This window comes from Sporothrix schenckii (assembly GCF_000961545.1).
Source record: "Sporothrix schenckii 1099-18 chromosome Unknown Cont46, whole genome shotgun sequence".
Taxonomy (NCBI): Eukaryota; Fungi; Ascomycota; class Sordariomycetes; order Ophiostomatales; family Ophiostomataceae; genus Sporothrix; species Sporothrix schenckii.
The window spans coordinates 529,960-557,802 of NW_015971147.1; the positions used below are offsets into that span (position 1 = coordinate 529,960).

The 27,843-nt window shown below is 57.9% G+C and overlaps 13 protein-coding genes across 13 annotated transcripts in view; 6 read left to right on the forward strand and 7 right to left on the reverse strand.

The window, feature by feature from the left end:
- Positions 1-503: 503 nt before the first annotated feature.
- Positions 504-4,176, forward strand: SPSK_03902 (uncharacterized protein; the record flags this gene model as incomplete). The annotated part of the gene is made up of 5 exons (XM_016730717.1): positions 504-675; positions 814-891; positions 936-1,798; positions 1,874-2,103; positions 2,181-4,176. 5 exons carry the CDS (start codon positions 504-506, stop codon positions 4,174-4,176), a joined length of 3,339 nt encoding a protein of 1,112 aa, XP_016586476.1.
- Positions 4,177-4,379: 203 nt separating this feature from the next.
- Positions 4,380-5,984, reverse strand: SPSK_04217 (glucuronyl hydrolase; the record flags this gene model as incomplete). The annotated part of the gene is made up of 1 exon (XM_016731028.1): positions 4,380-5,984. The coding sequence occupies one exon, from the start codon at positions 5,982-5,984 to the stop codon at positions 4,380-4,382; it is 1,605 nt and encodes a 534-aa protein (XP_016586477.1).
- Positions 5,985-7,444: 1,460 nt separating this feature from the next.
- On the forward strand, positions 7,445-8,692 carry SPSK_04339 (uncharacterized protein; the record flags this gene model as incomplete). Its single annotated transcript, XM_016731147.1, has 1 exon — positions 7,445-8,692. One exon carries the CDS (start codon positions 7,445-7,447, stop codon positions 8,690-8,692), a length of 1,248 nt encoding a protein of 415 aa, XP_016586478.1.
- Positions 8,693-9,419: 727 nt separating this feature from the next.
- SPSK_04549 (uncharacterized protein) lies at positions 9,420-10,112 on the forward strand (the record flags this gene model as incomplete). The annotated part of the gene is made up of 1 exon (XM_016731352.1): positions 9,420-10,112. The coding sequence occupies one exon, from the start codon at positions 9,420-9,422 to the stop codon at positions 10,110-10,112; it is 693 nt and encodes a 230-aa protein (XP_016586479.1).
- A 609-nt stretch (positions 10,113-10,721) lies between these two features.
- SPSK_04483 (translation initiation factor 4E) lies at positions 10,722-11,631 on the reverse strand (the record flags this gene model as incomplete). Its single annotated transcript, XM_016731288.1, has 2 exons — positions 10,722-11,032; positions 11,112-11,631. The coding sequence occupies 2 exons, from the start codon at positions 11,629-11,631 to the stop codon at positions 10,722-10,724; spliced, it is 831 nt and encodes a 276-aa protein (XP_016586480.1).
- Positions 11,632-13,074: 1,443 nt separating this feature from the next.
- On the reverse strand, positions 13,075-14,358 carry SPSK_04323 (uncharacterized protein; the record flags this gene model as incomplete). The annotated part of the gene is made up of 1 exon (XM_016731131.1): positions 13,075-14,358. The coding sequence occupies one exon, from the start codon at positions 14,356-14,358 to the stop codon at positions 13,075-13,077; it is 1,284 nt and encodes a 427-aa protein (XP_016586481.1).
- Positions 14,359-15,602: 1,244 nt separating this feature from the next.
- On the reverse strand, positions 15,603-18,011 carry SPSK_04022 (uncharacterized protein; the record flags this gene model as incomplete). The annotated part of the gene is made up of 2 exons (XM_016730836.1): positions 15,603-17,599; positions 17,660-18,011. The coding sequence occupies 2 exons, from the start codon at positions 18,009-18,011 to the stop codon at positions 15,603-15,605; spliced, it is 2,349 nt and encodes a 782-aa protein (XP_016586482.1).
- Positions 18,012-19,829: 1,818 nt separating this feature from the next.
- On the forward strand, positions 19,830-20,191 carry SPSK_04676 (uncharacterized protein; the record flags this gene model as incomplete). The annotated part of the gene is made up of 2 exons (XM_016731476.1): positions 19,830-20,070; positions 20,094-20,191. The coding sequence occupies 2 exons, from the start codon at positions 19,830-19,832 to the stop codon at positions 20,189-20,191; spliced, it is 339 nt and encodes a 112-aa protein (XP_016586483.1).
- A 426-nt stretch (positions 20,192-20,617) lies between these two features.
- Positions 20,618-21,603, forward strand: SPSK_04448 (uncharacterized protein; the record flags this gene model as incomplete). Its single annotated transcript, XM_016731255.1, has 3 exons — positions 20,618-20,926; positions 21,000-21,360; positions 21,431-21,603. The coding sequence occupies 3 exons, from the start codon at positions 20,618-20,620 to the stop codon at positions 21,601-21,603; spliced, it is 843 nt and encodes a 280-aa protein (XP_016586484.1).
- A 606-nt stretch (positions 21,604-22,209) lies between these two features.
- Positions 22,210-24,572, reverse strand: SPSK_10997 (NAD+ kinase; the record flags this gene model as incomplete). Its single annotated transcript, XM_016737218.1, has 2 exons — positions 22,210-23,545; positions 23,653-24,572. The coding sequence occupies 2 exons, from the start codon at positions 24,570-24,572 to the stop codon at positions 22,210-22,212; spliced, it is 2,256 nt and encodes a 751-aa protein (XP_016586485.1).
- Positions 24,573-25,330: 758 nt separating this feature from the next.
- Positions 25,331-26,484, forward strand: SPSK_04381 (replication factor C subunit 2/4; the record flags this gene model as incomplete). The annotated part of the gene is made up of 2 exons (XM_016731189.1): positions 25,331-25,443; positions 25,518-26,484. The coding sequence occupies 2 exons, from the start codon at positions 25,331-25,333 to the stop codon at positions 26,482-26,484; spliced, it is 1,080 nt and encodes a 359-aa protein (XP_016586486.1).
- Positions 26,485-26,813: 329 nt separating this feature from the next.
- On the reverse strand, positions 26,814-27,374 carry SPSK_04593 (uncharacterized protein; the record flags this gene model as incomplete). Its single annotated transcript, XM_016731394.1, has 2 exons — positions 26,814-26,964; positions 27,031-27,374. The coding sequence occupies 2 exons, from the start codon at positions 27,372-27,374 to the stop codon at positions 26,814-26,816; spliced, it is 495 nt and encodes a 164-aa protein (XP_016586487.1).
- A 394-nt stretch (positions 27,375-27,768) lies between these two features.
- Positions 27,769-27,843, reverse strand: part of SPSK_10999 (imidazoleglycerol-phosphate dehydratase) — a gene marked incomplete at both ends in the record, with an annotated part of 844 nt that continues 769 nt past the window's right edge. Inside the window, one exon of the mRNA XM_016737220.1 lies at positions 27,769-27,843. This exon is cut by the window's right edge and continues 218 nt beyond it. Coding sequence (XP_016586488.1) covers positions 27,769-27,843 — 75 coding nt within the window.

A 27,843-nucleotide genomic window follows, 5' to 3' on the forward strand; every position in this document is an offset into this window, starting at 1 on the left:
TCTGTGTACTCGGGACTCCTCAGTAGCGACTCCCCGGCATAACCCCAACACGAGAATACCATTTCTGGAAAGGTCAGGCTTGTGCAGGATCAGCAAACCCCGGATGCGACAATGCTTCTTTGGACTTTGGAGTATTCTGTATTGGGGTGCTGTGGAGAGACTAACGTCGTATTGGCGTTTTGAACTGTCGCTCTTTCCGCGCAAAGGATTCCGCCCGCCATGCTTTGAGGAAACACTGGTGGACGCCGCGACTAGTGGGCTGCACGCCTCGTTTGCGGCACACCCGCGATCGCTCTTTCCTCGTCGCCAATTTTGAGGTGCAATTGCCTTTTTTTCCTGTCCCGTCATCGTTCCTGCATTCTGTCTCTCAGCTGTCCCTCGCATTTTGACCATCTCCACCAGGCGCCACTCCTTTGCCCCGCCGGGCGTCTTTCTCCCGTTGACAACCTCGTCGTCCCCTTTTCCCTTTCTCTCCTCACCCTCTTCCCCTCCCCCATCTCCCCATGGACGCACCCCCCCAGCCGCTTACTAACGGCACCGGTGTGCGCCCGGCCGACCCCCCCGACGACGATGGCTCTCCGCCGCCCGACGACCTGCCGGCCTGTCTGTCTTGCCGGAAACGCAAGTCGCGATGTTCACGCGAGACGCCCAGCTGTGCGCAATGCATTCGACTAGGTGGGTGCTCGTCGGTGGCCATGAGGTGAAGCTCATACATCGCATCCGATAGACCGTCCCCAGCTCCCGCCAAGTTCGCCACTTGGTCGTATCGGGCCCAAACAACCTCTTACACAGAGCCCTAACTGACTTGCATAGGCTGTGAATGTCTCTACGTCTCCAAACAGAAGCCTGGACTCAAGGCCGGTGTCGTCGACACGTTGAGCCGGCGGTTGGGTAAGCCGTTTTGCACTCTTGGTGACTGTGGTTTTCGTGCCCAGACTCCCAGCTCACATTGACAGAATTCCTTGAGAAGCTCTTCCTGGACAGCACCGGCAACAAAAAGCCGCACTTGGCCTTTCTCGACCTCGACATCGGCCAGCTGCCGTCGCCCTTTACGCCGGGACTCGCCGGCGCCGGTGGCCCCTCTTCTGGTCATGCCAGGTTGAGTGCATACGCACATGCAGGCGGTGTGTCGGGCGGTGCAGGAGCCAATGGCAATGGCAACAGCAGTGCCTCTTCGCCCGAGTCGTCGGCCAGTAACCACAGACGGCCACGGCAGCGGTCCGGCGTGGCACAGTCGCGCAAGCGCCGTCGTCTCGATCAGAACGGGAGCGGCGGTGACGACGCGGATAGCGATGATGACGATGACGACGATGACAACCACCAGGGTGCGAGCCACGCTGGCCATGGCCGCCCGCAATACCTCTTCCTCGACGACCCGCCATACCACCACCGTAGGCACGGCCGGAGGAACGGCGACCACGACATCTCCGACGACGACGATTCCAATGCCTCCTCATCCTCGCTTGACCACGCTTGGATCCCACCTCTACCTGCCCTTCCTCTACTCAAAGCCATTGTCGAGGCTCATTTTCAGACCGTCCACCACTGGGTCCCCATCCTCCACCCGACGCGCTTTCGCGCTCTCCTCGACAACCCCCGCGAACGCCGCCGCCGCGCCGTCTTGATCCATGCCATCATTGCCATGTCCATCAAGTACGTCGACTTTGGCCCCTTTGGCCTCAAAAGCCGCCACGTCGCCCGCCAGATCCGCCTCTCCCGCCGCGCCGTCCAGCTCAATGCCCTCGACGGCCTGTCTTTTATCAACACCCAGGCTCTCATCTTTCTCGCCTTTGACTACGTACGTTGTTGTTCTTTTTGTCCTCGCTGCGATCTTTTTGTTCCCCCTTGTTCTGTTGCTAACTCTTAACTCTAGATGGGCAGTGGCCTGATTGCCAAGGCGTGGCCCATTGTGGCTGCCTTGACGCGGGAAGTCGTCTTTCTCCAGCTGACTGTCGAGCCAGACGATGCCTCTGCTCGTCCAACGCCGCTCGTCAAGCCAGGTGCTCTCTTTGACGGTGCCCGTGACTGGACGGAAGCCGAGGAGCGTCGGCGAATCTTCTGGGGCGTCTTCTTCCTGGACCGTATCTCGTCCATCTCTGCAGGGTAAGCGTCCTCTTTTTTTGGCTGCAAAAATTGTGTATTAATGAGCATACCTCTGACGCATTTATCCCTTCTGCCAGATGGCTGCCGAATCTCACGGCAACCGATGCACACCGGCGCCTCCCCTGCAGTGGCGGTTTCTGGGCCCGCGAAGAGACTGTTACGACACCGTACTTTGCCCTCTGGGACAGCCGAGAAAACGAAGGCGGCGGCAAAGCGATAGGAAGCATGGCCGCCCCATCCACGATCACCACCGCTTTCCACCAATCCCCAGAATACTACTACGGCAACACACACCATCCCATGGCAAGCCCCGTGACCGCCCGCGACGGCACGACGTCCTCGGGTCCGTCTGCCACATCTGGCGGCGGCGGCGGTGGCTCTTCTTCGGCATCGGCCGCCAACACCAACAAACTTGGCGCTCTCGCATACTGTATCGAGGCAACAGAGCACCTGAGCCATGTCTCGGCGTTTTATGCACGGCAACCGCCGCCGGCGCCTTCCCTGGGCGAAACTGTTACTGCTGCAGGGGCAGGGGCAGGTGTGGGCGCCGAAGACCGTGCCGCCATGAACGCCTGGCTCACCCGCTTCAAGGAGCTCGATCTGCGCCTTGTGCACTGGAAGATGCACCTACCGCCACAGTGGGCGGACTGGCACGTCTCGCTCAAAATCGACCCAAATTTGACTCTGAGCCACCTGAGCCACCTCGCCAGCATGATCCTCCTCCACCAGCACATCGCCTACCCACCGCCGCAATGGTCCAGCCTTGTCCGCCCGAGCCTGCCCAGCGTCTGCAGTGCCGAAACGTGTGAGCAGGCTGTGGCCGACATGGTGGCCATCTCGCAAAAGTACCTGCGCTATGTCGGCGGACTGGCCTGTGGGCAATTTGCGTTCTGCCTCTTTGTGGCTGCACGGTTTGTCCTCGTACACGGCCGCATCAGCAGGACGGCCTTGCCTGGCGGCGGTAGCGGCACGACGGCATCGGGCGTGCCCACCTTGTCCTCAACATCGTCTTCGTCGGCAGACGACACCCCGCCCTCCTTCTTTGCACTCCTCGAAAGTCTCGACAACATATCGGTGCGGTGGAATGGGTACTGCGTTCCGGACGAAGAGGAGAGTGGCGACAGCATGAACAATACGACTGGCGAGCAAACCAGAGACAACGATGGTGCGCCGCCTCCTGCTGATGAGACCAAGCGCTGGCGGCAGCCGCTCGACCTCGCCGCCCTGTACGCCGCTCGGCTGCGGTCGCTGCACCAAAAGGCAACGTCCATTGGTGCCGACATCAACACCCCCTTGTTGGCCGTGGACGACATGATTGCGCTGCTGTCGACATCCACAATGGAGGGTCTTTTCAAGATCAAGCCGTCTCCTCCTAATACGCATGATGCGCTAGACGCCGCTGCTGCCGTGGGGGTTGCAGCGTCGACCTCGACGCCCTCGGGTCTTTCGTCCTCGGCGGCCTCCCACCTGCGCAGCCCCAGCGTGATACATGGCGGCGGTGTCGAGATTGCGAGCATCCTGCAAAACCCTGTTCCAGCGTCTGTGGCAAGTCGGACGCCCGCCATGACGCCGATGCCGGCCATGACATCCGTTGGCCCGTTGACGTCGCCAGTGAACAACGGTCCAGATGGCAGCATCATGGGCTATGGAAGTATGCGCGGCGGACCCGTGTCGGCCAATGTGTCGAATGTGCGGATGGTGCCCGGGACACCAGCGACAGCTGCCAACGTATTCAACATGGACATGGTGGCACAGCAGCATCCCCACCACCAACATCCTCTACACCACCAGCACCAGCAGCAACAGCAGCAACAGCAACACCCACATCAGCAACATCAACACCAACCACCCCCACAGCATCCGCACCAACACCCAATTCAACCTCCACCCCCTCAATACCCACAGCACCCGCAACATACACAGCAACCACAGCAGCAGCATCAACAACAACAGCAACCTGGAATAGACGAGGAGGACGAGTTTGTGGCGATGTCGCATCTGCTGCTGGGCAACCAGTTTTTGGATATGGAACGTGTGATGATGCGCAACGACGCCAGTTTCTTACTGCGATAATCTACGAGACCGAGGGCCTCATCATGTATATAATGAATAATATTTTGACGACTACAACCCATGAAGCATTGGCACTTTTTGACTGTTTTCTTTTGGACAATTGGATCTCTCGGGACTTGGTATTGCTTTGTTTTGTTATTTGAACACGAAAAGCCATCGCATCTTGGCACCGGCGTTGCTTCTTCTCCCGACCAAAGTCTTATCTACCTAGGCGCGACCTGGAGTCCCATCCGCAGCAGTTGATTGCCAAACTCGAGGAAGTAGTAGTCGGCATACACCAGACCCGTATCAGCGTACCGCACCAAGGCATATCGGTTGTTGTTGGCGGTCGAGTGGCGCAAGATGGCGTCCCACGAGCCGGCTGGGACATAGATGGTACCCGTGGCGCTGTCGACCGTGAATGCAGCCACATCCTCGCGGTCCAGCGAGTAGCCCAGCGTGTCGTGCGCGATCCGCAACGCCGCCACGAGGTACCGGCCGTCATACTCACGATGGGCTCCCTTGGCATCCTTCCTTTCGCGCTCAGCACCGTCCCGCTCCAGCGCCTGGTGCAGCAGCAGCAGCCCGTTGGCGGCAATCATGCCGGCCGATGTGTCCCGCAGCGGCTGGCCGTTGCTGTCCTGCTGGTCCGCGTCGGCCACGGGCGCGTCAAAGTCCCACAGCGGCACATATGTGTGCGACGCCGCCGGCGACGCGTCCAGCCGCTGCAGAAAACAATCCGCCACGCGCCGCGTCGCCGCCAAAAACTCGGGCAGCGCCGTCCACCCGTACGTCTGCGCGAACCCCAGCACCGCCCACGCCTGGCCCCGCGACCACGTCGACCCGTCCGCGTACCCCTGGTGCGTCATCCGGTACTGCACGACGCCGCCCGCCAGCGCCGGGTCCAGGTTGGCCACGTGCCACGTCGAGCCGTCCTCCGGCCGCACGAGCGTCCACAGCACGGTGCGCGCGTGCTGTGTGGCCAGGGCCGCGAGCTGCGGGTTGTTGGCGTGCCGGGCCGCATAGAACAGCAGGTCCATGTTGCACATGCTGTCGACAATGACCAAAAAGTTGCGGTCTGGATCGGCAATCTCATACCGCTTGGAGACGGCGCGGTCCCAGCTGCGGATGGCCCCGACGAGGGGGCTGTAGCGGGTGGCCAGGCTGGCTGCGGCGGTCGCGTAGCCGCGCAGACTGGCCGGGTCGCCCGTCAGCTCCCAGTCCATCCGCAGGGCACGCACAATGAAGCCGAGGTCGTGGGTGTTGGTACGGGTGGTCTGGGCGTGCAGCGGGGCGGTCCAACGGCGGCCGAGGGCCAGGAGCTGGGACACAAACTGGTCGGTGGGTATGTTGTTGGTGGAGCCGCCGGGGACGCCGTACTTTATGACTCGTTCGAGGATGCAATACAGACTTGCCGGAAAGAACCCACACGTCCAAAATGCGGCCGGTTTCGGCTGGTAGTGACCAGTGTTCTCGCCCGAGGAAGGAATGTATTCGGGGTAGGTGGAGAGGGTCGGCTCAGCCGCGAGATACGACTCGGCGACACGCCAGATCTTGGCGGCCACATTTTCGGTGTAGAGGCCAGCCAGAAACTCCGACGACAGTGACGATATGGATGTGGAGAACGGAGGCGAGGGCAACACCGCGTTCGCTGTCTCTGGAGACGCTCCTTTGGGGATCTTGAAATCGGCTTGGATGGATGCTGGCAATGGCGTCGTGGCCAGCGGCGGCGAAGACGCGGCGGTCGACAGCGGAGTCGTCAAAATTCCAGATGCAGAGCTTGAAGAAGATGCTGTTGCCGTGGCCACGATGGGAGCGCTGGAGGCCATGATTGGTGATGATTCTTGCTGAATGTTGGTGGTAAGTGAGGGGGATTTGACAAAAGGGGCTTGTCAACAAACAATAGGTCAGTGTCTTATTGCACAGTCAAGAATGGTAACACTTAGGCACCGAAGGACAGTGAAACAGTTTCAGTGGATTACCGTCCTTTTTGGCATCCCGCCGTCTCGACAGCGCCTTTCTTCTCTTCTTCCAACGCTCGGTGTCCAGGCGCAGCGGATGGACACTGTACAACGTGCGAAGCGAGACGCACAAAGGCGACAAGCAGCCTAAGTCTCGCACTTGTTGCTGTCTCCTATGTCTATTTTCAACCAGTGTTTTGGTCTTTTGTCGTCTGTCACCTGCGTCGCCAGCCCTGCATCATTCTTTGGGCTTCACCTTGCTTCGTTTCTCTCCTTGTCATGCGGCGCTCCTCATTAATCCTCGGTGTTATTCGGTCTTCCTGTTCGTTGCCCGCTAGCCGCAGTCTGTGCTGGTTCTCCTCACGTATGCCTCAATCCACGCTCACTCGCTCCTCAAAGTCCGTTCTTGCTATTGCACTAGTTGCCCCATCTTTCATACACCCTCCGTCTCCTCAAGTGCCAAAAGGACTGTGGAGCGCCGGGAGAACATTGTCCTTTCGCCTCGGGGTTGATCAGTCTTACGTCTGGATCCATTTTACACATCTTAAAACATCGGACAAGCCAAAGCCGCGGGCGGTGATGTGGCCCACTTGGACACAAACATACGATGTATTACGCACGCCGCACACGGTCCTATAATGTCATTGCAACCACGGAATATGAAAATGAGGATCAGAAAGAGGAGGCAAACGAACTTTAGATCCTGGAGGAGCTTGACCGAGGAAGTGGGTGTTGCGTGGTTGCCTTTTGGACGACTCACACGCCATGGGTGGATATAGAAAATGTTCTTGATATTCTCTTATATCAGGGCGGTGGTGGATTGGGCCGATGGACCGGGCTATTTTGTGGGTCTTCGGCGGGCGTGGCCGATAGCATCCGACACACCTCCAACTGTTCCTAACTGGCAGGTGCGCCAATCTCCAACTACTCCGCAGGGCACCTTCCCGGAAAGCAACCGTTTCTCTACCTGCGTCAAACTTTCCCACCAGTAAGAGTCGTTGGTAGACGTCCTTGCAGTTTGTGTCCCATTTTGTCACAGAAAGGCCGACGCGAAAGAAGACAACAAAATGACTGGAGAAACGAAGTGTATCGACGGGCCGTCTCACAGGCCGTGACAACGTCCACCGGCCGGATGTCGACGAACTTCCACCTGTCGACGGCAGTGTTGCGATGATCAAAAAGGGAAACACCTGCGGAAGGTAGCTCCTTCCTCACCTGGCCAGCCCATCGACCAGTTCCTTCCCTGATATCATCGGCAACTTCTTCTCCACCTCCGTCGACTCTCGATACCTCAACTGTCCCATCTACACTGCGACGTATTTTCGATCATGGCCGCCTACATACCCCAAACGGTCACCCTCGACGGCCGGGAGCTGGCCGCCATCAAGGCCCACCTTCACGACGACAACAAGAACGACAGCAACACAGCCCTCCGTGTGGCCCTGGATCAACTCACCACTGAAGCAGACGGCTGGTTGACCCAGGGGCCGTGGTCCGTCGTTGACAAAGCCAAGGCTGGCCCCAGCGGCAACCTCCACGACTACGTCAGCCAAGCACCGTACTACTGGCCTGACCCGGCACGCGCCAGCGAAGGCGGTTTGCCCTACATCCAGCGTGACGGCCAGAAGAACCCCGAAGTCCTGACGTACACCGACCGCGTCTACGTCGAAAAAGTCTTTCGCGCGGCCTACGTGCTCGCTCTCGCCTCCTTTTACACCGACAATGCCAAGTATGCCACACACGCGGCGCGCGTGCTGCGTACCTGGTTCGTGGCCCCAGCCACGGCCATGCGCCCCAACCTGGATCATGCACAGCTGATCCCGGGCGTCAACACGGGCCGCGCGATTGGCATCATTGACTTTTCGCAGGCGTACGCCAGCGTCTTGGATGCGGCCATCCTGCTGCGGGAGCAGAGCACAAAAGGCACAAAAGGCACAGAAGGCACAGACGACGGATGGACGGACGAGGACGACGCCGGCTTCCGGGATTGGAACCGCTCGTTCCTCGCGTGGCTGGTCGACGGCGCGTTTGGACAGACCGAGCACGCCGAGCGCAGCAACCACGGCAGCTTTGCGGCCATGCTGGTGGCGACGATTGCTGCGTACGTCGGCGACACGGACCAGGTCGCCCAGGAAGTAGCCCATGCCGTGCACACGCACATCCCGGCAACCATCGAGGCAGACGGGCGGCAGCCGGCCGAGCTGGCGCGGACACGCAGCTGGCACTACTCGACCTTTAACCTGCTGGCCCTGACACGGCTGGCCATGGTGGCGGACCGGCAAGACGGCGGGGAACGACTGTGGCCCAGCTTGTTTCCGGCTGTGGAGTACGTGCTGCCAGCCGCGACGGGCGGCCGCGACAAGTGGCCGCACCCCGACCTGCAGTTTGAGCAGTTTGCGGCCGCCGACGTTGTGCGTGCCGCTGCGGCCGCCGGCCACGCCGCGTCGCAGGCGGCTCTACCGCTGCTAGCGATGCCGCCGGATGGTGACATGTGGCCGTTGCGTCCAGCACCAGAGCAGCTGGACCCGGTCAGGGCGCCAGGACAGACGCCGGGAGCAGCCAAGCCGGGGCAGTAAGGGCAACAAGAGTGTACATAGCAGGAAGACGCGCTACAGTCAACGTAACCATAAAGAGTGAAGAGAGTCAGAAATTAGGAACAGAGGAAATAGATGTCTCCGCGGGCCGGTCTTGCCATCTATGAGAAAAGACGGCGGTTCGACCCAGACGGAGGCCTTCAAGAAGAGTAAAGACCCAGCGTTTTCATCTTGCTTCACTGTCCACACTTGCACGCTGTGGGGGCGAATCGGTGATTCTGTCTCAAACGGCAAGCTCTAGCTATTTTAGAAGCGGGTGTACGAAGGTGTGTAGTTGTGAAGAGAGAGAGGAAGTAAAACGAAGAACAAAAGAACAAAAAAAAACGAAGAAAAAACTACCAGACAATACACAATGAGTATATGCCTCCTTACCTTGTGTTGCCGCTGCCATCATGAGAGTTATTACAAACAACTCGCTGGCAACGGCAACGTCAACGCGCGGGATAGTTTACAACACACCCAAGAAACCGAACGTGTTTGGTCGTTGAAAGAGGAAGAAGAGATTTTTGACAGTGTCCACTGCGAAATTTCAAACCATTTAATCTGCCTGCAGAATTAGATAATCATCTGGCACGTGATGGCGTGTTGCCGTTCTCGGCTCCACTCTTTGATTTGCGCGTCACCCCAGTCTTTGACTGTCTTGTCAAAGACCCATCTACGGTTCGTAACTTGTCAGTTAACCTGCACCCTTGACACTCCAACACCAGCCATGGTACGTATGCTGCCAGGATCCTGCACATGCCCACGATTGATGCTGACTTATACCCTCCCTCTCCAGCCTCCCAAACGCAAAGCCTCGGCGTCTGCTGCTTCCTCTTCAGCGACCGCCGCCGACAAGGACAAAGCCCCTCGTCCTTCCAAACTCGCCCGTGAGAACAACATCTCCGCGCAGGAAGAGGCCGAAATTCGTGAGGCCTTTGGCCTTTTTGCCGAGCCCATGGACGGCGAAAAGGACGGCGTCCTCCCGATTGGCGATCTGCGCCGCGCCCTCATCGCCCTTGGCATCCCGCCCGCCTCGCGCGCCGAGCTCAGCGAGTTTGTCGGCATCCTCGACCCGGACGACGAAGGGTTTGCCGTCTACCCGTCCTTTGTGGCCATTTGCGCCCTGCAGATGCGCGCGCGCGCCGACCGGACGTCGCGGGCCGAGCAGGCCCAGGAAGTGGACGAGGCGTTCAATCTCTTTGTGGGTCACGGCCAGTCGGCGGCGGCGTCGGCGGCGACGACAGGCGACATAATCACTGTAGCGCACTTGCGACGGATTGCTGCGACGCTCAAAGAGGACGTGGCCGACGATGTGCTGCGCGACATGGTGCTGGAGGCCAACGGCGGAGCGGGCGTGACGGCCGGCGTGGACCGGGACGCCTTTGAGAACGTGATGCGACGTGCGGGTGTCTGGCGATGAGGCATGTCTAGAAGCGGGGAATGAAAGACAAACTCGTGAAGCGACAATCCTGTCTCTGTCGAAGACAATGGCAACGGATGATCGCGCATGGCGTGCGAAAAGGCTGCGTCGACAACGTGACCCGACAGTGGCAGAGGGTGCCATGCTGGGCGACGAACAGACCATCGTCTCATTACGTCGGGTAGCTTGATAGGGACGGCCTATATGAAGACAGGCCTCCGAACCCGACGTCACCCCGACATACAGCACCGCGCCAAGTTAAGGACGCACAAACACACTGATGTAGGCATTCCTGACGTGTTCTACCACGTGGCTGTTAGCACAAGACAATTGGTCGCAAAGACTGGATGGCTGAGGGAGGCAAACAGCAAAGGTGCAAGGAGACATCAATCCATTGTCGTGACAGACTGGGAGAAAACCAAAGGCAAAAAGTAACGCCATGAATGTATGCTAGGAAATTATGAAATAACGAGAACTGGTAAAGTGGGCAACACACAAGAAGCTGCTCCGGCGTATATAGTGAAAAATGCAGAAATGACAAAGTTCCAACGAATGTCCCAAGTGTATATACCTCGCCTCGCCCGCTTTGGTGCCATCTGTGTGAGAGGCCTACGCCTCGGCGGCCGCCGCTGACTCCTTGGCCGCTGCCGCCTCCTTGGCTGCCGCCGCCGCCATTTCGTCGCGCTTCTTCTGCGAGTCGAGCACAGCCTGCAGCTCGGGCGGGGCCTTGAAGCCGGCGTGGTCCGAGTGCTTCTTGTAAAAGTAGCCGTCGGCCTTGGGCCTCAGCTCGGCCGGCAGCTCCTCGAGCACGCACGCGAGCAGGTTGTCGACGGATTTCTTCTTGGACGACTCGCGGTGCCAGATGGAAATGAGGTGCGAGTTGAACCGCACAGACAAGCCCACGCCGCAGATTGTGTCGCCTGGGTGGACGGGGGGAGGTCAGCCGGGTGTAAACACAAGGAAAGAATACGGTATGGGCCATGGTTGGGGGAGACTCACCTTCGTCCAGTACGCTCTGTAGCTTCTCGCCAATGGCCAGCAGCTGGATGCGCGTCCAGACGTCCGGGCCGATGCTCTTGGGCACGCGGAACGTCCAGCTGCCGCCGTTGATGTTGCGGCGGTCTTCCCAGATGGGGCGGAACCCAGACTTGAACAGGTAGATGGACTCGCGCATCTTGATCTGGTCGACGGGCGTGTTGTTGGCATAGCGCCAAAAGTCCTGGACGGACTCGATCTGGGCGCCCAGCTGCTCGAGCTGGGCCTGGTAGTTTTCTTTCCTCTCGTCCTCCTTGTTTCCATTCTTGCCCTCCCCGGCGCCCGCCTCCTTGCCTGGTCGGTCAAAGTAGACATTCCAATAGTGCTGGGTGGGCAGCGCGCGCATTGTCTTGAGAAAGTTGCGCTTGGCATCGTCGCGCTGCTCGGAGGGCGTCGTGACGCCACCCGGAGAGTTGGGGTCGGCGGAGGAGCTCTTGGAGAGCGAGGAGAGGCCGCGGGTGAAGAGGGTCGGACGGGCTGCCATTGTGAGTGCGCGACGGGGTTGCGGTCGGTAAGTATGATGAGGGAGGTCGGGTCAAGATGAGAGGATCGAGTACGAAAAGAAAAAGAACATAAAGAAAATAAAGACGTGAGAAGTTTGTATTCTCCGAAATAGGCGCCGTAGATGGAGGGGTTACAAAAGGAGACCGATGCGCAAGGCACTCGCTTCTGGTTGGACAGGGCGGACAGGGTTCGGGCGGAAAGGAGGCTGGCCGAGAGACAAAGGACGAGATGGTGAGACGAGAAGAAAGAGAAAAGTAAGAAGGTCAAAGTGAAGGCGAAAAAAGGAGAGAAAGGAGATAGCTATGACGAACGTTTTAGGAAAGACCGAAAACACCAAAGAAGGAAGCCACAGCCATTCGCATCCGCGCGCACCTGCCTCGTCACTCCTCTCCGTCCGTCCTTGCGTCCTTGCCCCTGTCAACAACCCATTCCCCGAGCTGCGTCGCTCCTTCCCTATTTCAAGGCACAGTACGTAAACGCGGATCTCGGAATGAAACCTCAAACCAGATGAAAAGGACATAATGCTCGCTCGCCATACATATCGTTTGGTTGAAGCTCTCCTGAGCTCGGGGGCTCTGAAACAGAGGGGCCGACCCGCCCACATCGCCTCTGTTGACGAGGGGTCCAAGACATCGCGATTCAACCACTGCAAAAGGGTGCAGCGAAGCGCTGTGGAAAGGCACTAACACGGCGAAATGGGGGACCAGACAGCGCTAGACAGGGCGCTAGCTGGAGAACACGCGCTGGGCCGCTGCAACTAACTCGAAAAAGTCGAGAAAAGAGCGCTGGAATTCAGGGAGGCCACAACGACTGGCTACGAGCATCCCCCACGGCGCCCTGAAAGCCCCACTGAGGGGATTCTCCACTGACTGTCGCATCGTGTTTCGGGACGACAGTCGTGTAAGCCGTGGTGTGCACGTGACTTTAACGGCACATTACCAACTTCATCGCATCACGAAAGAGAGAGAGGTGATGGCACGGGAATACAGGGCATGAACCTAATATTCTCGTGGATCGTTTATGCAGGCCATATAACCAATAATTTTCTATTTATTTACTCTTCTTTCACTTTTTTTGGTGGTAAGTTTTGTTTTGTTTTTGTTTTTTATAAAAAAAAAACTTGTTTCGATACATGTAACCTATTTTTTTTAATATTTTCTTCGCCATTTTCTTACATTTTTTGTGCCTTGCGGACATTTAGTATTTTATAAAATCAAACCAGGTCTCCTTTCCTTTTGGAAAGACGAGACAAACCTATCCAAGAAGGAAATTAAACCAAAGTAAACCAAAGTAAAGAAAGTAAAGAAAGTAAAGAAAGTAAACAAAAGTAACAAGTAACAAAAGAACAAAGTGAACAATAGCAACATAAAAAAAGTAACAAAGTAGTAAAAGTAACAAAAGTAACAAAAAACCATTCGTCGCATCAAGGGCGGGAGCCAGAATACTGAGCAAGAAGCTTCTTCTGGTCCCGAATCTCCTTGCGCTTGTCACGCTCACTAGGTACAGGCTTTGGCGGGTCCCTGGGACGACCAACGCCGGCCATTGCAACAATTCCAATATAGTCGTCGTCCGACGAGTCGGAGTCGTCGCCAAACATACTGGGCGAAGGCGCCTTTTTCGCAGGATTTTTCGTAGGCGTTTCCTCGGAGGGCTTCTCAGGGGCCTCCTTCAAAGACTCCTGAGAGAGCGTCTTGGGAGTCTCCTTTGGCGTCTTCACAACCACCGGGTCAGGCACCTCCTTTGACGCATTCTTTGCATTCGCCGAAAAAGCCTCCGACACTGTCATAGGCGATGGCAGCTTTGGCGCCTTCCGGAAGGTCTCCTGGCAGGACTTCTTGGAAGCCTCCGAGGAAGAATCTTTGTAAGAACAGTGGAACAGCTTCGTATGCGAGTGCTCTGGCGCCTCCTTCTTCACCACTACACTGTCCTCCATACGCTGTGTTTTCATGCGCGCCGTCTTGGCCATATCTGGCCCCAAACAAGCCGCTGGCTTAGTAACAAGCGACAGCCTAGGCTTTTTGGTGAGCGGAGCACGATGGGACGTCTTCTCGTCCTCCACCATAGCGTCCGGACCACAAGGGCGCTTGGTTGAGGTAAAACGTGACGCTTGGCGGAGGACGGGGTTGGTCAGCCCCGTCAGGCGGTAGAAGTGGTTCAGAAGCGCGCGCGTCATGCGCATTTCGGCCGTTCTTCGCTCTTCTGGGGCGGTGCCTTCGTCATCCACAATCGCCTTGTAGTGCTCGTACGTGGCGCACCGCTCGTACATCCAGCCGTCCAGTATGCCCTCGAGGCCAGGCGCGTGGATCATGCGCGCATACCTAGCGAGGTCGGCGGCGTGGCCCATGCGGTTTTCGCAGCAGGCATGTGCCACGACCATGCGGCAAAGCATGACGTGCAGGTCTTCCAGACCGGCGCGCATGTGCTGAGGAAGCTGGGCAAACGCCAAGACGACCTTTCTCTCCGAGCAGACCACGTCGCGTGTGCACGCAAAGTCCCTGTAAAAGAAGCTCTCGAGGAGTTGGCGCTCAACGATGGCCTCGGAGGCGTTCTGAACACGTGAGTCGACCATCTTGCGTGCACAGACAGGCAGCGTACACACTGTCTCCCGGCTGGGTGGCGGGATGTACAGGCTTGAAGACGCCGGCGGATCCCACCACCACTTGGGATACAGCCTGGGATGTGTGTTCATCAGCATAATGGGAGCCATGATGACGAATCTGTGAATTTGTTAGTCAAATAATCAACTGTGGGGGATGATCGATGCCGAAGACAAGATGAGAGCAATAAATCAATAAAGGGCAAAAAGGGCATATGAGAAAGTGGACAAGAATGGAAGACGGGAAGATGAGGTGAGGCTGTGTGTAGGAAAAGAAAACATACTGTTTGTTTTTGAGTTCTTTGCTGAACAAGAAAAATAGTGTGAGATTGCGAAGATGTGAAAATTATCTTGGGAGCAAACGTGTTCTCAAGAAGACTGAGCATGCGGATGAAGGAGGAGACGAAGATTGCAAAGACGAGAGGAAGAGGCCGGCCTTTTATGCACAAAAAGATTGGCGAAAAGAAGTTGAAAGAAGGAAACAGAGCAGATGACTCCTGTGGTATGTGTAAGGCCATGTTGGTGACGATGCTTGGTTTGTATTTGACGTACTGTTGCAATGAAAAGGGCTTTGAAGCTACTCGATGAGACTTGCGAGACCTGGTGACGTGTTGTGCACACTTGTGATAGAAAGCAGAATGTAAGCACTCCTTACTTTTACTATAAACGTACAGGTGTCGTCATATACAGTCAGGCTGTCTGCTGCTGGACTCTCTTCGAGCCATTTGACGCCGCAAATCGGAGCACGAGTTGCGAATCAGGACGATGGCCCGTAATCAAAACACGTCTCGTTTGTTCTCTGTGCTTCCAAGGATGACAAGCAACCAGCCGTATATCGTCATGCCTTTGATTATTAGTAGGAGACGAGAAACGAGCCGCGTGCATCGTGCCTTCCTCGTGCACATGTGCAGTTGCCGCTTTTCGTTTTGGCACTAGGCTGACATCGTGAACCAAACAAATTACCCGATTAGGAAATGGCCTTGTAAGCCAACAACGCGCACACGGCAAGCTCATTGGCTCAATGGCCCGCCACTCCAAGGGCAAGAACACTTTGCCATGATCGTGTTGCAGGCAGATTCATGTGAAGGTTTTGGAAGAACATGTCGAACTTGTCGAAGAAAAACGGCATCTTCATCTTCTGCATTTCACACGTTCTCAAAGTAAACAAAGAAGACCGTTTGATTTCGTTATGCGCCCAAAAGCCGTACGCTGTACAACAATGTAAAAGAAAAACACAGAAACGAGGAGAGAACAAAATAAAACTAACGACAAACTCAAAAGAAAACCTTGGCCGTGATCCATGCAATCCCCAGTCCTTCCATGCTTCATGCTCGTTTCCTCACGCGCACTCGCTCCTACACATTCACCCTCGGCGCCAGGGGAAGCCGCCCCGCAGCCGTCCCCAGGCCAGGCTCGGCAGAGATGAAGCGCTGCTTGTCGTCGCCAATCTTGCGGCGGAACATGCCCAGGTCGGACAGCAGCGACTGCATGTACTCTTCCATGTCGTCGCCGTAGTCGTAGTCGTCGCCGTCGCTGGCGCCGTCGCCGTCCTCTTCGCCAACGTCCTGTTCGTCGTCCTCGTCGTAGTAGGCCTCGTCCACGAGATTCTCCTTGTCGGCCGTCTTCTTGGGCGAGCCCTTTGCTGTCTCGTACCCATCGCCCTCGCCGCCTGCCTCCAGCCGCTCCTCGACAAGCAGGCCGCCCGGGTCGAGCGACATGCGCAGCCGCCGTCCCCCGGCACCGCTGCGCCGCCGGTCGCCGCCATGGGCGTCTTGGAAGAGACTGCTGCGGCGGCGCGTGTTGTCTGAATCGATGCTGTCAATGCCCACGTGGGCCAGGGACGGCGACGGCGTGACCGCCGGGATCGGGTTCTTGAGCGAGTCGACGGCCAGCTTGAGGTGCAGGCGCAGGGCCTCGTTCTCGGTCTGCAGCCGGCGGATCTTGCCCTCGGCCACCAGCGCCTTCTCCTCCATCATGCGCTGCATCGTGGCGACGCGCGTCTGGTACTCCTCGAGCCGGGCCTCGCGGGCGGCGTCGCGTGCTTCGCGGGCCTCGTGCTGCTGGGCGTGCTGGGCGGCCTGGGCCGCGTCGCGCTCCCAGCGCTGCGAGTAGTCCGACACCGACAGCTGCAGGCGCCGAATCTCCTCGGCCATGGCGGCCATCTGGGCGTCGCGCTCGGCCGTCGACATGCTGTCCTGGTTGACCACGGCGCGCGTGCGGATGCGCTTGGCCTGGTCGGCGTAGCGCAGCGTCGACAGCGTCTCGTCGTAGTCGCCCGGCGCAATGCAGGCAATCATGGCCGTCTTGGAGTTGCCGCCCAGCGAGTCCTTGAGCAGCCACGTCAGGATGGAATCGCGGTACGGCACGATCTGGTCGACGCTGCCGGCGCGTGTGCCGCGCGCCGGCTGCCGCGTCTTGCCCTTCGCGGCGGGGCCCCCGCCCTTGCGCGGGGTGCCGCTTTTGGGATCGGCCAGCGCCGCAATCACACGGCCCAGCGTCGTGAGCGACTTGTTGATGTTGCTGCCCTCCCGCAACCGCTGGCCGGTCGCCTCCGTGGCCTTGGCCCGCTCGCTGCCCGCCAGATCGACCAGCCGGATGCGCGAGCTGCGCTCCGTCGTCTCGTCCGTCTCCATGTCGTGGTGGATCTGGCGCAGCAGAATGGTAAACACGGCGTGGCTGCGGCTGGACGTGTCGTTCATTTTCGTAGAGGCCACGGTGCGTGACCGGTCGCCCATCTGCATGTAGCGCAGGATCTCGTCGAGGCTGCGCACGGGCACCTCGGTCAGGTCCTTGACGTACGGGCCCTCGGTGGGCGACTCGCGGATCTTGAGGTAGTACGACGGCTGCGCGGGCGCGACGGGGACCAGCAGATCCCGCACGTGCTCGTTGTACACCTCAAAGTAGGACACCCGCACGTTGTAGGCAATGTTAGGCGTCTCGCTCTGCGCCGCGGCGATGCGCTGGAACAGATCCTCGCAGGTGCGCGGGATCAGGCCGGGCTCGCTGGGCGTGCCCATCATGGTGTAGCTCTTGCCGGAGCCCGTCTGCCCGTAGGCGAAAATGCACGTGTGGTAGCCCTCAAAGTTGTGGTCGAGAAACTCTTCGCCCAGGCTGTTGTACACGTCTGCCTGCTCTGCATAGTGCTCGTCGTCGCGCGAGTGGCTCCAGAACGAGTTGTCAAATGTAAAGGAGCGGTCTTCGAGGTTGGCCCGGCGGCTTGCGGCTTTGGCGAATCCGGCGGTGGGCGTCTCCGCGCGCTCGGCGGATGCTGGGGCCAGAAGAGTCGTGGCCTGGGTCACGGGGTTCATCTGGATGAGGCATTGAGTGTTTTTCTCGATTTCTGCAGGGGCGTCTGGCGTTAGTCACGATCAAATCAAACCGTGCCGAGACGAGGGCACAAAAAAAAACGCACCGCGTGGGAGAAAGGCGCGGACGCGGACGACCACGCGCACATTGCCGCCGGGATCCATCCGGGCGTGTGGCGGCACAGTGCCGTCGCGCGAGCGCAGGGAAGGCGTCGAGGCCGAGGAGCGGACGGCGCGCACGGGTGTCGCAGTGGCCATGGCGATACTGGTGGTGGTGTTGATGTTGTTGTTGGTCGTGTGGCTGCTGGTACGAATGGTGTCGTCGTCTGCCTTCACAATCTGTGCAGGCGGCACGGCAGCGGCGCCGGGCATCAGGCGGGGCTCGGCGGAAATGCCAATCAGCGTGTCGACAATGTCGTTGGCAACGTCTCGAAACCGCAGCTGGCGCGATGAATGCATCGAGGGGAGGAGAGAAGAGGCGGAGACAGCAAACGACAGGACTTGAAAAATAAAAGCATATTACGTCGTGGGAGAATGGCGCCAACGAAGCCCACTTCTTGCTCGAAGAGGAAAGAAACGTCGTCACTCAGCAGCAGATGGAGCAAAAAGTGGCTCTTCGCTGGCGAGATAAAGTGGCGAGCAGGCATGGATAGGCGTTGCACTGGAGTGTAGATGGATTAGCTGGTGGTGCGTGCATCGCGGTATCCACATGTGGTTTATTGACATCCGTTGCTAGGGTGAATGGATTATGTAATAAGAGCTGTAAGACGGCTGGTTGTGATTGGCTGTTTGTTTGTCTTAGTGGATCATTATTAAGTGGGTGCGTCCCGCGCCGTCGCCAGCCCGCTGAAGCCCACTGTAGCCTGCTGTACCCACTATATCTGCCACTGTGCGGTCCAGATCGAAATGCTTCGTTTTCATCTTCAAGACACTCGCTCCAGGCTGGACGATTCACCGTCTGCGAACATCGGCAAGAACAATGTTGCATTCGGAATGTATAATTCGTAAGTGTCTTCGAGAAGACACTTGGGGGATCCGTCGCCTCCACAGTACCTTGACCTGGAGGCCGCGTCGCAGCCAAGAAGAAGCTGCCTCAGATTTTACCTGCCGGACTTCGTCACTTGTCGCTTTTCACATAGCGTCTCATTGGCTGTCTCCTTTTTCTCTCTCTTTGCACTTGTTTCTGAGTGTTCTTGGCTGTGTTGCGGCCTGTCGCGGGCTCCGCGGTTCTTGGCCGGCAGTTTGATCAGCCGCCTGTCGATGAAATGTCTTGGGAGGGCCTTCTTGGCTCGGCAAATGGGGTCCAAGCCATGCAGCGAGTAGGGCGCTGGGCAGCTAAATGTTCGCGGAGACGGCTGTTGCGAGATAAGAGAGGCCAGAGCCGAGAGTATGACTGGAAAATGACACAGGCAAATGGAGGGTGTGTATGCACATTGTAATTCTCCGAGAACGAGTCGATCTGGATCTTGAACAGTTGTGGCCGTCGAACGCTCCTTTTGTGTGGGTGTGGTGGTTACTAAGATTTACATCGACATCACCACTAGACCGGTGTGCTTCTCTCCTTCTCGCCGTCTATTATTTCTTCCCTCGCTTTCTTCACTTTTTGTCCGCTTTTCACTCAATATTTCATTTCCCCATGGCTGTTCCTCATCACTGTTGATTGTGCTTTTCCATTCCCATTTATCTCAGTCTTTTGCCAGACTCTCTCGTAACCCCAAAACGCTTGGCGCAGGGCTTGGCCTAGGGCTTGGCTGAGTCTCAGAGACGTCTCTTATCCACTCTTGTTTTACGGCAAACGGTCTCTACCACGCTGCTCTTCACTGTTTTTTTTTCTCGTTTCTCACCTCTCTGACAATGACCCACCGAAACCAACTACCAACGCCCGTCATCAGGAGGGTTCAGAAAACGGCCAAGAAAGGAGAAAGAGAATGCGGGAGCAGCGAGGATACAGAACGACGACCGGTACAAGAGCGGTCGAGGCCGTTTGACGAGGCAGAGCCAAGAGACGGACAGGCAAAGTGGATGTAGATTTTGTCGTTTTCCAGCCTCGACCGAGCCAAGCTGTCGACTGCGTTATGCCGTCTCTTGTCCCCTTTGCTTATCTCTGTTATGCCTTTTGGCTTCTCCTCTTGGCCAATTCTTGTTTGTTTCCAAGACAAAATAGTAAAAGAAGTAAGAAAAAATCGAAAAGGGATGTGGATGAGGACCGCAAAACCCTCGCCGTAAAAGAGACAGCGCCTGCCAAGAACCAGCGACAAGACCTGACCCATGCACAAAATGTCGTCGAGCCTCTCTTGGCAGTGTCTTGAAGCAGGATGCTCTGTGCCTGATGCGCGGTCTGGCTGGGCACCGGTTCACAGCGTGAGCCTCTCTCTGAACCCTTGTACTGGCCCTGGCGCCCAATATTTGTCAACGGGAGACGGTGTTGGTCCAGCCCTCTGTGTTTCGGGAGTTGCCAAACGAGCAGAGGGAGGAGGGAGGCGAAGGAGGCGAAGAGAGCACACGCCAAGACGGTCACGTACATCGTACACAGTATTCTAGACGCTGTAGAGCTTGGCGATGCTTCAAGACTGGAGAATGCACTGGCACCGTTGCTGGCCTCGAAGCAGGCAGTCTGGCGCACATCCGTCTTGGCTTAAACAGCAGAAACGCATCGGCCTGTGGACTCGGCCCCTTTGCTCGACTCCATGGCTCTGTGGTTCTTCGTCTCAAAGATACAAGGCCAAGAGGTAGGAGGTCTAGAGTCTAGTCGGACAGAAATAGAATCCTTGCCCATCGCGATGAAGGTATATAGGGAGGTTGACCCTTCGTTTGTCTTCATTTTCTTCCTTTTCTTTTCTTCACCAGCTGTGCTCGTCCAGACATTCTACACTTTACCATTCTTTTTCGTTCTCTTTTCTCTTTTCTTCACTTCTTCAGTCGCTGGTCGTCACCTTTTAACTGTTTTATTATTTCCACTTTTGTTTACTTCAGTCGTTTACATTTTGTCAATTTTTTTGACACACACACGCACACATATATATCTCATTCATATTCATCTACTCTCACAACTCTCCTCCCGCATCATGGTTCGCTACGCGTACGCATTCGTCGCCATGGCCGGCCTGGCCTCGGCCCTGCCCCTCAACATCAACCTCGGCGCCTACTCACCCGCACTGGTGGTCGGTGATGGTGAGATTAGCTTCGGCGGCGAGCAGGACGTGTCGAAACTGATGAACGTTCTCGAGGGCGCTGCTGTCAACACGGCCGCCACCGTCGCCAACAACGCCGCCAACGGCAACACTGCCACCTCCACCACGGTCAACAACGAAGTGCCCGTCCCGTCGGCTGCCGGCACCACAAACGCCGCCGCCTCGGATCCCCTCGTCGAGCAGGTGCGTCGTTGCGTGCTACAGGGGATACAAGTGGTCAATGCCTCTGCTCGTTGTATCCGCTAACAAGAATTAGGCCCAGCAGATTGCTAACCTCCAGGGTCTCGGCAACAAGAAGGAGATTGCTCCACGCATGCAACTGGTCGATGCCGCTGACGACGAGGACGACGACGGCGACGACGCCGCCACGGTCGAGAAGCGCGACCTGGCCGGCTTCGACCGCGCCCTGACCTATGCCGAGGCGGCCCTCACCAAGGGCCCCAAGGTCCAGCTCGGCACCGGCAAGGAGGGCTCGGGTGTCGGCATCATCGTCGACAACTCCCCTTCCACGGCGACGGCTGCCAAAGCCGCAAAGCGCGATGTCGATGGCGACGCCTCCCCGAAGCGGGTACGCGCCAAGGTGACCACCATGTACGTCCGCTCTGGCATTCCGGCCTGTGAGTCATGTCCTTTCAGTGGCGCAAGGAAATCACCCCGGCAAATTGCTGACTTGCGACATTCATACAGCCCTTCAGAGTAAGCGCGATGAGACGGTTCCCCGGTCTGTCCCTGGTATCGTCGTTCCGCCAACTGCTGCTTCCGTGTCCCGTCGTGATGCCATTGATGCCGTCAACCTGAACGTCGATGGCGACCAGGGTCTGACCATGACCTTTGTCGAGACGGTCGACGACGACGAGTAAAGAGTCCACAGTAGAAATTAGAACGGACGGAGGTCCCAGGGAATAGGACTTAGTTATGATTTAGGCGTTAATTGTGTGTCATGTGCTCGCGTTTTCGTTTGCGTTTGTGGTTTGTTTTGTATTTTTTTTTTTGTTTCTGCTTCTTGCTTATAACAGTCTCGGATTATTCCGATAGAATGAAACAAGGGCCAATGGAGTATGGATTGGACGGGTTCTAGAAATTGAAGTCGTTAGCAATTCGAACAAGGGAATATCCACAGAGCCCATTTTCACCGCCCATAACATGAAAGAAACGGGTTCAGACTTGTGCTGTCTGATCCGAGGTCTGGGCGGTACTTGGCAGATCTCGGACGATTAATGCAGCGTGTGGGCGACGTACACTGTGCGAATCCAAGAAAAATCAAAACCGCCCAGCATTGTAAAACATGTTTGTGATTATACCGCCATAATGCAAATATGTCGCCCAGAAATGGAAGTAAGAAAAGAAGAAAAATAAAACCACCGAAAAAGAAGAGAAAAAGAAGAGAAGACATGGAAACAGGCAAATGACAAAAGTATTACACAAACGCCAAGAACATGCAAACTTTACAAACCCACCCCACGCCTTCATTTGTCCCACTCCTTGTAGGCCTTTTGCTTTTGCCGCGTGTTCCAGCCCAGCTTCCCGCTGATGCTGTTGACCCAGTCCTCGCTGCGCCGCCCGGGCGCCTGCACCGACGCAAAGGGGAACCGGCTGGCGCTGATGGTGACATAGTCGCCCGGCTTCATCTCGACGCGCTCGCGGCCGTCGAAGCTGGCCCACGAGCTGGTGCGCGCGTCGTACGGCACGCCCACGCGCAGCACAATCGTGTCCGGCAGGATAATGGGGCGGAACGACAGCGTGTGCGCGCAAATGGACGTGACGAGCATCACGGGGTTCTCGGGGTGGCACAGCGAGCCGCCGGCCGCCAGGTTGTAGGCGGTCGATCCGGTCGGCGTGGACACGCAGATGCCGTCGGCGAGCACGGAGGTGAAGTGCTCGTCGTCGCCAAAGATTTCCGTGTAGGACATGGTCGGGTTGGGCCCGCGGTCGACGACGATTTCGTTTAGGATCTCGTAGGTGCCGTCCGGACGGTGCGTGTGCTCGTCGTCCTTCTCCTCGCCAATGAGCTCCTCGACCAGGTCGCGCCGCCGCTGGCGGCGCTGCGCTTCATCGTCCCCACTCGTAGCAGCCGCGTCGGGCTCACCCGGCGGCGAGGAGCGCTCCTCGCCCAGCGCCTTGGCGCTCTCCCCAGACAAATTCCCGCCCGCGATTCGTCCGGGGTGCGCGCTGGGCCCAAGCGGGCTGCTGCGCATAATGGTGGCCTCGAAGCGCAGCCGCAGGCCGACGATCACGCCCTGCGCAAAGGCCCGCGTCAGCGTGCTCTGGTAGTCTTCAAAGTCAAACTTGGTGAGGAACCCGAGGCTGCCGAGCGAGAAGCTCAGCACGGGCGGCACGATGCGCTGGAACAGCCAGCTCGCGTACAGCACCGTGCCGTCGCCGCCCAGCGTGATGACAAAGTCAAAGGTGTGCGGGCGCACGCGGCACATGCCCTCGTCCCAGAAGCGCAGCCTCCGTGCAATGTCGTCGGGTCCGTTGCCGGCTGCCGCTGCTGCTGCCGCACCGCCCTCGCCAGCGGCTGCCACGTACAGGCCGTGCACCTCTCGCAGCAAACCGGGCACGTCAAAGAGCTTGTTGCCCCGCAGGGACCGCTCCACGTACACGGTGTAGCGGATCTCGCGCTCCGGTGACATCAACCAAAGGGTCAGGTCGCGTGTCTTGGGCAGCAGGTCTTCGTCGTAAATCTTGGTCAACAGGAAAATGGTCTTGACCCGGAACCGCAGGCGCAGGCTACCCAGGCGCCGACTCAGCTCGCGCACGCCCCAGGCCATCTCGCTCAGCTGCTTCTTGGTCAGAAGGCGGCTATGCAGAATGTCACCGGTGTTGATGCTGTCGGGGCCCCCCGGGACCCGTCGGACATAACGCGGTCCAGCGGGCTGCCGCCAATGGGCGAACCAAGCTCAATGGACTTTTGTGACTTTTGGGTGTTTTTGGTTACGAGGCGGGGCGCGGATGTGGGCGTCTGCTGCGGCTTTGGTGTCGGTGTCTGTGTCCGTTGCTGCTGCTGCTGCTGCTGCTGTCGTGGCGGCTCGCGGTCTGTGTCATCCATCGCGTCGGCCGTGTCCAGGGGCAGGTGCGTGATGCCGCTCGCCCACTCGTGCTCGTCGACCTGGCCGGCTTCGCTGTCGCTGGTCACAGGCTCGACAATTGTATGCCGGCGACCTCGGGGCAGTGGGTGCTCGAGGGCCTCAATGTCGTCGCGGCTGCTGTTGTTGCTGCTGCTGATGCCGTCCACGCCGCCATGTCCTCCACCGCTGCCCTTGGGCTCAACCACCCGGTCCAGTCCCCGCTCAGCCGAGGCATCAAACACGCCGTGCCCGCTCGGGTCGCTTGCTGGGACAGCGGCCGTTCCTGTTGTGGCAGCTACTGACTTGGACACATCGATGCTATGGTGCACGCCGCCATTCTTGGCCCTCTGATGCGGCTCTTCGTCAGCATAGTCTTCCTCGTCCACGTCGTCGATGACGTCCCTCTGGTCGTGGGTGTTGAATGCGCGGTGTGGATGTTTGTGCAGATGCGGTAGCGATATGTGGTGCCTGCCGCCGCCGCCACTGTTGCCACTGTTGCCCACATCCCGCTGGGCCTCGATCAGGTGGTGCACGATGCACTGCGCCTTGTCAGTGGATGACGCCGGCGGCAGGTTCTTTCGCAGCCGTGGTGGCACGGCCTCGGAACTAACGAGGGAGCTCTTGCGGCGGTAGGGGTTGGACGGATCAAAGACGACTTCGACTGCATTGTGGTCTTCGTCGCTGGCGCTTGACTGGCCGTCATGGAGGTCGTGGCCGTCGGGCCCGTCCTCGAAGGTAATGTGCTTGCTCAGGTCCGGCATGATGAAATCTGCGAGGGTGCCTGGGTTCGTGGATGGTGGCAGTGAGAGTGCCGGTGAGGGAGGAGAAAGCGGTGAGGGAGGAGAAAGCGGTGAGGGAGGAGAAAGGAGAAAGGAGGAAGAAAGGAAAAAGGAGAAAGAAACGAGGCTTCTGCGGGGACGTTGTGCTCCCGGCACTCCCTGCCGAGTCGGTCCTTCCTTTCTCGGTTGCTTATGCAAGGCGTTTCGGCCTGGGCGGGTCACGTGGAAACGTAGTCCTCGCGTGGTGTTATGGCACCGGGACAGCGGCGCAGGCCATCCAAAATGATACGATGCGACCGGTTCGTGTTGAAGAGCCGTAGGTTACCTCTGCGTTCGATTGAACTGTCCAAAGAAAAGATCTTTGATAAGAGGCTTTTTCTATGCTGAAGCTTTGGTGATGTGGGGCATTATGACGCAGTAAAGCACATGGTTTTTGGAAGGTCCGGCCCTTCTTTGTTCTCTTGGGCCAACCCACCAAAATGGCTTATGTAATGCTTCCACGCGCTTTGGCGTCTTTTGGCGTTGTAGGGCAGGAGCTCAATTTCCAGGGCACGTGTCAGGCAAGCGCGTCTGGTCGCGTAAAGTGCCTTTTCGTCAGATTGCTAGTCAATGGCAGCGCCTCACGACAACGACGACAGCCCTCACACCACTTTTGCATTTCGGGCGACATAGCGAGCATCCACGTTGCGACACGATTTCTTTGGCGTTATTTTCGCCCTTTTTCCATACCTGCGAACACAATGCCTGTTGCTGCGGCCCCTCTGCCCGAGACGCCGGGCGAGTCCTCGACTTCGGCAGCCAAAAAGGCGCTCGCCTCGGCAGCCAACGGCACGCCCAACTACGAGCTGCCATGGTGAGTTGGGTTGTGGATCTGGGTTTTCTCGACGTCTCGACGCAGGTCTCGTTCCATGCCGCTAACTGCTCCAGGGTCGAGAAATACCGGCCGGTCTTCCTCGACGACATCGTCGGCAACACCGAGACCATTGAACGCCTCAAGATCATCGCCAAGGACGGCAACATGCCTCACATTATCATTTCGGGCATGCCCGGCATCGGCAAGACGACCAGTGTGCTGTGTCTCGCGCGCCAGCTGCTGGGCGACGCGTACAAGGAGGCGGTGCTGGAGCTCAACGCCAGCGACGAGCGCGGCATCGACGTCGTGCGCAACCGCATCAAGGGCTTCGCGCAGAAGAAGGTCACGCTGCCGGCCGGGCGGCACAAGCTCGTGATCCTGGACGAGGCCGACAGCATGACGTCGGGCGCGCAGCAGGCGCTGCGCCGGACGATGGAGATCTACTCGAACACGACGCGGTTTGCCTTTGCGTGCAACCAGTCCAACAAGATCATTGAGCCGCTGCAGTCGCGGTGCGCGATCCTGCGGTACGCGCGGCTGACGGACGCGCAGGTCGTCAAGCGGCTCCTGCAAATCATCGAGGCCGAGAACGTGCGGTACAGCGACGACGGCCTGGCGGCGCTCGTGTTCAGCGCCGAGGGCGACATGCGGCAGGCCATCAACAACCTGCAGTCGACGCACACGGGCTTTGGCTTTGTCAGCGGCGACAACGTCTTCCGCGTGGTGGACGCGCCGCACCCGATCAAGGTGCAGGCGATGCTCAAGGCGTGCCACGAGGGCAACGTGGACGCCGCGCTGGACACGCTGCGGGAGCTGTGGGACCTGGGCTACTCGAGCCACGACATCATCAGCACCATGTTCAAGGTGACCAAGACGATGCCCGGGCTCAGCGAGCACGCCAAGCTCGAGTTCATCCGGGAGATTGGCTTTACGCACATGAAGATCCTGGAGGGCGTGCAGACGCTGCTGCAGCTGAGCGGGTGCCTGGCGCGGCTGTGCAAGCTCAACATGGACCCGAAGCTGTTCCCGCCGAAGCCGTAGGGAACGATGGAACGGTGGAAGGGAAATGAGCATGGGGAAGAAAAGGGACGGGGCGATTGACCAGCATGGCGGCGTTTCACGGCATCTAGGCGGGACTTGTTTATCCGTTGTACTTTTTTTTATTTTGCGATTGTCTTCCAAACTGGTAACCGGCTAGCCTTCCTTTGTGCCTATGTACATCATGAATGCGAGAACGAACAAAATGAGATGGTATTTGTACAGTTGTGTCGGGGTGTGACGTGATGTGGATGGATTTGTTTGTGTGGCCTCGGCTGCGCCATCTTTCCAAGTTCCAGGCATCTCTGCTTCTCTCCAGTCCCCCACTGCCGCTACTTCTCGTCGTCCTCCTCTTCCAGCGCCCGCAATCGAGCATTGTGCCGTGCAATCCGTCGCTGGTGCCGCACATTGGCTTCGTACATTCGGAGTCGACTGTCGGCCTCGAGCATGCTGCCGAGCACCATGCCGGACATTTGTATGTATCTGGCCAGTTAGTGGACACGAAGAAGAAGACGAAAGAGGCTGCCGTTCGTGGAGACGGCCACATACACTTTGAACTGGATCGTCAGTCCCCGGTAGATGGGTGACATGGCCTGGCCAATGCCTCCCAACAAGGCCATGGCCACGCCGTATTTTGTTGCGCCGTAGACGGCGCCGCGGACGGCCTCCCAGCCGGCGGCGTTCGCCTCGTCGTCGTTCATGGACGTGCGCATGGTGGGATGCACATATGCGACGGCTTGGTAAGCTTCAAACGTGTCGCACAGCTCTTTCGTCGCAGCCTTTGCGAGTGGCCTGATGGTCGCGTGTGCCGGGCTTTGCTTTTCAGGTGTGTGAATGCCGATGCGAGGCCGCTGGACAGGGACCGCTAACGAACGGTTGGCGGTCTGCGTCATAGCGGGGCTTATAGTATTACGGGTTTTGCAGTTTATAATACGGACAGCCTTTCAGAGAACAACGGACACACAACATCAAAAGTGTTCAACTGGGTTTTGTTCTTCGTGACAATTGAAAATTACTTTCGGAGTCTTGTATGATGAGAGTTGTCATGTAATTTTTTGTCCAGCCGTTGACCAGCTGTCGATGCATTCACACTGACTCGCCTTCTCACCAAGCCGAGACATCTCCGTTCTCTGCACTTTGACTTGCTTTTTCAGTCAGAGTTGCAGTTCAAGTTGCAGTTAGGGTTATACTCTCTGTTGGTGTTGTTTTCTTCTATTTTGGCTCGCTTTTGATTCTATGACAATATATGTATACACCCCAGCCGCCCACCGTACTTTGTGTCGTGCTCTACGCACTCAACGTGCCCTTGGTGCTCGGAATCTCGCCCTCCTTGCCGGCCACCTTGCTCGTCGCCAGACGCAC